Raw genomic sequence first — 10,282 nt, 5'->3', positions numbered from 1 at the left:
TAAGATTTTGCTTTGTGTGAATCAAATAGATAACCAGTATCAGCATAACCAATTAATTTATTCGAGATTCACTCGAATAAAATAGACTGAGGTCATGACTCCCCTGAAGGTAACAAAAAATGTGTTTAATATCATTTCAATGACGCGTTGTGAGGAATGCGCTAAATCTGGCCAGTAAATTTACTGAGAAAGATATATATGGCCTGATACAATTTGCAAGGTACATTAATGCGCCAATAGCGCAGAGATATGGTACCTCAGGGCCAAGTATTTATTCATTTTCTTCTCTTGGCCTAAATGGATCTTTACTGGAATCGAGGGATCTGACTATCATTGGTGTACTCATAGAGTGAAATTTATCCATATAAAATTATTTTAATACCTTTTGGGTATATGTGGATTGATGAATAAATATCTCATTATTAACATGATCCACTTGTAATCCCAGAAAATATTTTGTCTTTCCAAAATCTTTGATCTCAAATTCTTTCTTTAGATATTCAACTGCAATTTGGATCTCTTTAAGAGTTTCAATTAAATTGAGATCATCAACATATATTGCAATAATGACAAAATTTGATCAATTTTTCTTTATAAAAACGCATGGGCATATTAGATCATTAGTATAACTTTCTTTTATTAAACATTCACTGAGACGGTTATACTACATTCGCTCTGATTGTTTAAGTCCATACAATGACTTTTTTAATTTAATGGAATGTGATTCCCTTGGGTTTAATCTATATGTTTCAGACATATTGAATCCCTCAGGAACTTTCATATAAATATCAGTATCCAATGAGCCATAAAGATATGCAGTAACTACATCTAAAAGACGTTTATCGAGCTTTTCTCGCACTGCTAGGTTCATAAAGTATCTAAATGTTATTTCATCAACAACCGGAGAGTATGTTTCATCAAAATCTACTCCAGGTCTTTGTGAGAATCTTGGAGCCATGAGACCGGATTTATATCTCACAATTTTATTATGCTTATTTATTTTTCGTACAAATATTCATTTGTATCCAACTGGTTTTATATCATTTGTGTTTGAACAATTGGTCTGAAGAGCCCTTTTGTTTAATGAGTCAAGCTCTGATTGAATCGCATGTTCCCATTTTGGCCAGTCATTTCTTTGCCGACATTCATAAACCGATTTTGGCTCTGGATCCTTATTTTCATCCATGTTATCAAGTGCTAAATTGTATGCGAAGACATTATCAATAATTGTCTCTTTACGGTTCAACATTTTCTTGAAGTAACATAGTTAATTGAGTTTTCAATAATCTCATCATGTTCTTCAAGATCGTGCTCTTCTGGAGCAATTATTTCAGGGTTGACTCCCTCATTAGATTGAGGTTTAATAATGCCATTCCTGATATTTTCATGATCATCATCATTAATTCCTCTTTTCTTTCGAAGATGTTTGTCTTTGGAACCAAGTGGTCTACCATGCTTCAAGCGTGTCACTGATTCATTAGCACTTGCAATTTGTCCATCAAAGACAATTAATTAAGTCGGAGCATTAGCAACTTGGATTTATGATCGAGTGACTTCGCTCGAGTCATTGAAAGCATCCGGTAACTGATTTGCAATATTTTACAAATGTATAATGCATTGAACTTCTAGTCCACACTGCTTTGTACGAGGATCACAAAACTTCAATGGGATTTTCCAATTAATATCCCTTTTTGGATTCATTTCTGTCTCTCCTTAATGTCGGAAAATATGATTTGTCAAAGTGACAATCTGCAAATCTTGCAGTGAATAAATCACCCGTCATAGGTTCAAGATATTTTATAGTTGACGTTGATTCATATCCGACATAAATGCTCAATCTACGTTGAGAACCCATTTTTGTACGTTTGGTGGGTGGAATAGGAATATAAACAACACACCCAAAAATACGTAGATGAGATATATTTGGTTCGTAACCAAATACTAATTGCATAAGGGAATAACTATGATAGCTTGTCGGCCTCATTCTTATAAGTGTTCCTGCGTGTAAAATCGCATGCCCCCAAACTGAAACGGGCAACATAGATCTCATCAGTAATGGTCTAGAAATTAATTGGAATATTTTAATAAGTAATTTTGCCTATGTCGTTTTGTGTATGAACATGAGCCACTAGGTGCTCTACATTAATTCTAATCGGCATGCAATAATCATCAAATACATTCGATGAATATTCACCAGCATTATCCAGACGTATAGTCTTAATTGGATTATCGGGGAATTGTATCTGTAATTTAATAATTTGGGCAAGAAATCTCGCAAATATCATATTGTGAGTAGATAATATACAAACATGGGACAATCTCGTAGATGCATCAATAAGCACCATAAAATATTTAAATGGCCCACACGGTGGTCTATTGGTCAACTTATATCCCCGTGTATTCTTTCAAAAAATGTAGGTGATTCAATACCTACTTTAGCTTGAAATGTCTGGTTATCAATTTTCCCTGAGTGCAGGGTTAACTCATTTCAGTTTAATACTTTTTGACCTTTTAATGGATGACCATACTAATTCTCAATTATTCACCTCATATTATACTGTCAGGATGCCCAAGACGTTCATGCCATATTTGAAAATTGGTAATCTTTTGATCTACCGTGAGGTGTGTTTCAACAACACCTACTCTGGTATAATATAAACCAATAGAGAGTGAGGGTAATCTTCAATGATTCATTTCTTTTTATCAATGATATTGGTGATCAATAAAAATTCACAATCGGTATCACTCATAGTTTCAATGTGATAACCACTTTTCCGAATGTCATGAAAGCTCAATAAATTTCTTTGAGCTTTAGTGGCCAATAATGCATATTGTTTCACAATTTTCGTCCCCGTGGGGAGAAATATAATGGCTTCTCTAGAGCTTTCAATTAATTTTGCACTGCCACTTATTGTATTGACATTCATTCTTTCCCTTTTCAAATGGGAGAAATATTTTTCGTGTTTCAATATAGTATGCATTGTTGCACTATCAATGAAACACATATTTGCGTCATTTTGATTGGTATTCATTTAACCTTCAAATATAAATAAGCACAGTATTAATAAAGACAAATATAAATATTACAAAATGCATTACAAAAAAGTAATATGCAATAATTTAAATATTACAAAATATAAAATGGCATAATGTAAAATGATATAGTATGTCTGTCACTGGGGTTTCCTGGATCTACGACAAAGTCCGCTATAACAAGATGCATTGTGTCGTAATCCAGAACATCATCATCGGGGTTGTCATTGTTATCAATGTAATTAGTCTCGACCTCTTTTCCCTTTTTTTTTTTTTGCAGTGAGGCTTGATAAAGATCGGCTAGGTGTTTGATTGTTCTGCAGATATTGGCCCAATAACCTTCAATGCCACATCGATTACAAATGCCGATTTGCCTTTTTCCCTATTTAGCCTTTTCGACTATATCCTCATATTGGGGTTTACTCTGCTTCATGTTAATGTCAAAACCGCGGTGATTTTAAAGGGTATATCAACCCTGTTGACTCTCACGACCGCGACCACGTTTACGGCCTTACCACATCCTCGGCCTCGTTTAGAAAATGTCACGTTCGCTTCAGGGAACGGACTGGAACCAGTGGGCTGGGACTGATGATTTTTCATCAGTAACTTATTATTTTGCTCAGTTAATAAAAGACATGCTATGAGCTTTGAGTATTTTTGAAAAAAATATTTCACGATACTATTGCAGCGCAACATTGGAAGCATGGAAGGTAGATAGAGTCTTTTCCAATTTATCATTATCAGTAAAAATTTCTCTGCAAAGTTTCAATTGAGATCTGTAACAGTTTTAAAATCCTGCAAACGCAGGTTAAGCCAATCATGTCAGGCTTTGGGGATAGTGATATATTTCAAGTGTCCAAATTTCTCCCTTAATTCATTCCACAAATCAAGTGGTTTTTTCACCGTCAAATATTCGGACGGTAAAGGAATGTCTAGATGGTGGTGAATAAAAATAATAGTCTTAGCTCGATCTTGGCTTGTAGCCACATTTTCACTGACAATTGTATAAACAAGGCCTATAGAAACCAGATGCATTTCTACATCCAGTGACTAAGTCAGAAAATTATTGCCGGTGAGAGATGGAGGTTTAAAAGAAAATTTTGCAAAATTTTCCATAATTTAAAAAATAGACTATATAGATAATATAAAAATAAAACTTACCAAAAATAAAATAGGCAAAAACCTTCATGCTAATAACGTGTTATATAATAAATAGTATAATATAATATTGGTAAGTATATAAATATATGTATGTGTGTGCAGTATATATATATATATATATGTATGCGTGTTGGGTGTGTTTGTTACGAGAATGTATATATATGTATATATATTAAATATAAGAGAGAGAATGAGATAACAAACTGACAGATGTAAGCCGTAGCAACTTGTTGGATGAAAAGCTTCCACATACAATATATACTTTTGTGTATAAGCTAGGTGTATATTTCGTAACATTCTTCATTTTTATATCATAATTTTTTTCTTCACATTATGCTCTTTTCATTTACCTCAACAAAAATAAATAAAAATATACACACATTAATACTTATATCAATTTAATTTATTTTTAAATTTAAATTTAAATTAAAAAATATTAGAGTTAAATTTTATAAATATATAAGAAAATAAAAAATAAATACAATTACTATTACCAAAAACACAAAACACAAAACACAATGCATAAAAATATTTTAAATAGTATTTTTTAATAAACAAAATATAATAAATAATTGATCAATTTTGTATAGTAACAAAAAGAATATAACTAATTTTTACAAACCGAGGAAATAACAATTTATCTTTAAAGAAATACTAAATGAATGTTTACAACCAAACACAATACATAAAAACAATTTATGCATTTTTACTAAAAATACAAAGAATATTATTTGTATTATATAAAATTTTATTATAGTATTTAAAATATTTGAACATACAAAGCTATAAAGCACAACAATTTACATACCCAACATATTCCCACAAAACATTTCTATTGGGAAACCATTGATAGATCAAACACTTCATGTCCTACGTTTCCCTCTCTTCTTCTTTCTCTTCTTCTCCTCCGATTTCTTGTGCTTCTTCGAGTGCCGTTTGCTCAAGTGCACCTTCGCACTTTTCCTCTCATCTCGGCTACATAAATTCTCCGACCATTCCCTAGATTGTAAGAAGTGGGGCTTCTCCGGGCCAAGTGAAACCCGAGGTCTTTTCACCTCCTCGTCCGATGCATTTATTTCATAATCACGAGGAATTGAAAGGTAAGGACCTGTTTCATCCATCCGTGAACCAACTGCGCCCCTCCCTCGCTTTGTTCTAACATTTGAAGCCGAATGTCAAAAATAAAATGATGATTTTAAAGTGGGGTCAGTAAATAAGGTTCTCTAATTATTTGTAGGTTTTGGACTCAAATTTTACTATTTACTAATTTTTCTTCCACACAAAAACATCAAATCAAATAAATACTCCTGCCCCCAACTCAATATATCATTTTTATCTTTTTGGTTTGTCCCACTAAAAGTTTCTTCCTAATACTTTACTTTTATAAAAGTATTCACTCCATTTGTACTTGCAAGAGCAAAATTGTTAAAATTATCTTACACATTGCCTAACCAATAAAATAATATTATTTTTTAATTTCTTCAAAAGAAAAACAAAAAAGTACATTGAATTGGGACGGAAGAAGTATTTTTTTAATTTTTTTAAATACTATTCAAAACTCAAAACTAATTCCCGGACCCACAAACAAACGCAGAAGATCGGAAGAAGAGGGGCTAACCTTGACCGTAGAAATTCCTCAACTTCATCATCTCCCAACCCTCCATCCTCGATTGTGTGGCAATCTGTAACATCTCTTTTTTTCGATGAAATAGAAGTGCTTGTGCCACTCCTTTCTGAGTCGTTGTCCCTATGCTTACTACTCCTATGAGTGTTTGAAACATCCCTGCTTCCTGTAAGCCTGTTGTCGAGCTCTATTTGTTTCTCCCTTAGTCGCCACATCTCATTTACTTCCACGGCACGATTAGCTGAAAGAAATTTATTGAAATAAAAAATGACAAGTTAGAAAAATTTAAACAAAATCCAGGCCAGACAATAGGAGAAGCTAACGAGGAATAAAATCCAATGCTAAAATGTTGCGAGAGAATAATAAACGTCAATCATAAGTAGAAGCCTTTCGCTCAGACTCTGAATGAAAGACCTAATAATGACAAAATGAGCGACATTGTATTCAAATCTCATACTTGGATCTCATTACCTAAGAAATCTCAAACAAGCCATAGTGACAAACATTAAATTATTTGAAGTAAAAGCAAAACTAAACATCCTTGACAACTATTGTGCAAAAGCTTTATTTGTTTTTTTGTTTGAAATGTTTTTTAAATTATTTACTATCCATCAAGATTTTCTTCCAAACATATAAAATCAAACACCTTTTTCTATTATACAAAAATCAATTTTGCATTCAGAACATCACATCAATACCTTTTATATCATATCAAACAACTATTATAATTTAACCTTATCAAACCCCCAAAAAAACACACCCAACAAAACCTACATGCTTTTAATGAGGTATAACTATAGTTTCACACGAGTAAATAGCCAAATGAAACATGAGAGTAACTTTCTCTTATTTGTGAAATAACCAGCGAGCACCAACAAAGAAACTTTATGGATTGGTCTTAAATTGTATTTCTACTCACGGAAACATCACCTGACAGATATATTAATATATAAACGCCAAGAAAAACATAAAAGCTAATCCAACCAAGACTACGAGCACAACTTCCCTACACCCAAACAAAGAAAATATTATATCAATCAAAACTAACCTTGTTGTACTCCACGGACAGTTGCTGTAAGGAAGCGAGAGTTAGGCCTACTCCTTACAGTCGGCTTGCCAAGATAAGCAAGAGCACCTTCCCTCTGTGCTTGCCGACGTAATTCTGCTGCCTCTTTCAAAAGAATGGCAGCTATTCTATTCTCCGTCTCTAAATCCATATCCAAGCCTCACGACCAAAGGTTCAACAAATGAAATAAGCGTACCCTCCTATAAATAAATACAGGAACAAAATATCCTGGGGATCAGCTACCAGAATGTGGATTATTAAAACACAGCTAAAAAATTGGTTGTAGCTTCATCGTAAAAGGTTGTATATAAAAATTTGTTCTTCTTCACCCAAAACTTGGAACGTGACAAGAATTCAGAGAGACAAGATATGAAAGAAATCAAGAAAATCAAGCCAAACAAGATAATTGCAGTATTTCGTTGACTACTGCCTCGGTAACTTTTAAAAGGGCATTGCTGCAAACTCATTATTCAGCTAAAAACAAACAAAACAAACAAAACATTCGAAAGTACACCATTAGATATGATTTCCATCAACAGTAGAACCAATAGGATAATATCATCATGTTACACAGCATGTGTCACAATATTATTCACATTGAAGTGACACAGCATGTAACACAACATGAATCACATCTAAAACATTGCTTTAATTCACAAAACTTACGGCTACAAAACCTATGCAAAACCAACACCTAGATACACAACATAAAGGCCCTGTTTGTTAACTACTTACTAAGGTAAAATTCAATGCATTACAATAAGCATAAATGCATATTCATAACATGCATCCAAACTATGCACCCCTTAGCCTTAGCAAATTCAATGCATTACATTTGACACATATGTACATATAGAGAGAGAGAGAGCCATAGGATATCTTAACATGAATGTCTTAAGAGAGGGGCAAATATAGCAACAGTGATCTCGATGCTGCCCTAAATTAGTCACTGCAATATGGAGTTTAATGTATATTTTGTTTAATGTAGATTCCGATTCCCATTCAGACAGAAGACTTTAATCTCATAAATGAGATTCGATTCTTTTCTCTCCATCAGCAACAACATCAACAGCCCCTAGCAACGACAAAAACCATCAAAAGTGTAGTTTCAACATTACCTTATTATTATTATTTTCAGATTACTAAACAATTTCAATTCAATGCTCGCAACCTAGTGTGTAAGTAGTTGTGAACAAGGTCATTTGCTAAGGTGGCGAGGAGAGGGAACAAGGTATACAAAAAGAATTTTCTTACCCATTCACCTTAAGGACAGAACAACTTTCACCAGCAGTTTTCAGCAGAAAATTGATGATTTCAATGACTCCAAAACCAATCTAAATCATATCCCAACTCAATTTTAATTAAGCCCAATGATTCCCAACTAAAGTTTCATATGAAAACTATGAAGAAGCAATTTCGCTGCTTCTAAGACCAATTTCACGCTCGACCCATGCCACATAAATTATACTCAAATAAAATTAGCAAGAAGTGAAACTAGATTAAATGAAAATACCCATTTTCACCACACACTGGAGTAGTCTGTGGTGTTAATGGAAAAGTAAGGCAGCTACGGACGTAGAGTAAACAAATAATCAAATCGAAATTGTCCGATTTCGGCCTCCTACAAATCAACATAATAGAAACACCTCTTCTAAAACCAAAAATACGAATTTGACAAAACATAAACATCGATATGAAACCACTCCAAACCCTGAGCATACCTTGCGATTTCTTCTAACTGCGCGGTGAGCTGTTGTTCTTTTTCACGCTGGCGAAGTTGTCACCGCACAGGCGCGCGGCTTAGGGGCGCCGATTCATCGTCGACCGTGGGTTTCCTTGAAACGGCGACGGCGGAGCAGGGGTTACGGGCTTGAGGAGCAATCCGGACTTCGATTTGGTAAAATTGGAAAATAAGGGTATGGTTCTGAAAATTCAAGTGTGGTTCCGTGCCTATACATTCATATTTAATTTAATTTTTTTTTAAAAGTAATTTTATATGTTTTATTTTTATTTTTATAATTATAATATTGATTTTTCTTATATGTTTATATTTATCACGATTAAATTATCAAAATAAATATTAAAAATATTGACTTACACAAAAATATTTTATCAACTATTAAAATTCAATATTTTGACATTATCATATCGAAGGAATAAACCTATAAACGACGAAGATTCATTCAAAACAATTATAATCATGTCCATACAACAAGTTACTAAAAATTTACAAATTAAACATACATATATATATATATATATTTATAATGTGAAAATCTGCGCTCGCACCTTTTTTTAAGTAAATTTTCGGCCGAATCTAATAGTTTGCAAACTAAATTCGATGATCATATATTTTTTTTTAAAATTCTGACAGAACCTAATACTCTACAAATTAGGCTTGACAAAACAAGTCGCACTAAACGAACTATTAGTGGTATTTAGACTTGAAGACGTCTAGATGTAAACCAATGACTTCGCGGTTACGAATTCACCGAGCTATACCTTAAGGACACAATAATGAATTATGATCATATATCTTTTTTTTTTTTTTTATAACGTGAGAATCCGTAATCGCAACTCGAAAATATGCATTGGGTAAACCCCGACCGAACCTAATAATCTTTTTAAAAGTGTATTTCTTTTAGCCTATATTGGGTTTAATTTTTTTATTTAATTAATATTTTATATATGCAATATATATATATTTATATCTTTCCAAAGAAATATATATAATGTTCAAATAGTAAAAGTTTTCATTATTATAACCCATCATAAGTGTAGGAATTGAATTTAAAACCTAATAATAATAACATAAGACCTCAATAATTAGACTATATTTTAATTTTTTTAAAACTTTTTTATATATAAAATGAAAATTTGCAGTCGCTACTCTTTGAGTGTGCTCTGAATAAATTTCGATCGAATATAATAACTTGCAAATTAGGTCTGACAAGACAAATTTAGGTATATAAGTCGAAGTGGTTTTGTAACTTTTTAATTCTTATATGTGGTTGATTTTGACTTTCGAAGAGTTTGGGACAAAAAAAAAAGTCAAAATCCTTAAATATAAAATATCAAATACAAATTATATTTAAATATTTCATATATAATATAAATATATAATGAACCGCTATTTATATTGGAATCGTCCTTCTCGTCCGAGCCCAAGGCCAGACCTGATTAATATATATAATTTAGATTAACATTCTTTTTAATTTATTTCTTTTATTGTTCTATATCCCTCAAGTTATAGATACATATGAAAAATAATTTAAAGCACGTGATATGTTTCCAATAGTTTGGTTCATGGATCTTTAGCAAAAAATAAAAAGACGGTGAGATAACTAAAGTAGATTGAATTGGCTCTAAAGAGCCTTTTCGCACTTTAGTTATGGATA

The 10,282-nt window shown here is 32.5% G+C and overlaps 1 protein-coding gene across 1 annotated transcript; it reads right to left on the bottom strand.

Annotated features, from left to right (window-relative positions):
* Positions 1–4,867: 4,867 nt before the first annotated feature.
* LOC127256979 (uncharacterized) lies at positions 4,868–8,825 on the bottom strand. Its single transcript, XM_051283222.1, has 4 exons — positions 8,606–8,825; positions 6,867–7,084; positions 5,813–6,059; positions 4,868–5,349 (listed from the first exon to the last, which is right to left on the bottom strand). Exons 2-4 carry the CDS (start codon positions 7,033–7,035, stop codon positions 5,058–5,060), a joined length of 708 nt encoding a protein of 235 aa, XP_051139179.1. The 5' UTR covers positions 7,036–7,084; positions 8,606–8,825; the 3' UTR covers positions 4,868–5,057.
* Between the last annotated feature and the right edge of the window lie 1,457 nt (positions 8,826–10,282).

This window comes from Andrographis paniculata, unplaced genomic scaffold (assembly GCF_009805555.1).
Source record: "Andrographis paniculata isolate CXL003 unplaced genomic scaffold, ASM980555v1 Contig57END, whole genome shotgun sequence".
In the NCBI taxonomy this organism is placed as follows: Eukaryota; Viridiplantae; Streptophyta; class Magnoliopsida; order Lamiales; family Acanthaceae; genus Andrographis; species Andrographis paniculata.
The sequence above is the reverse complement of the archived record's forward strand: the minus strand, read 5'-3'. Positions and strand labels throughout refer to the sequence as shown.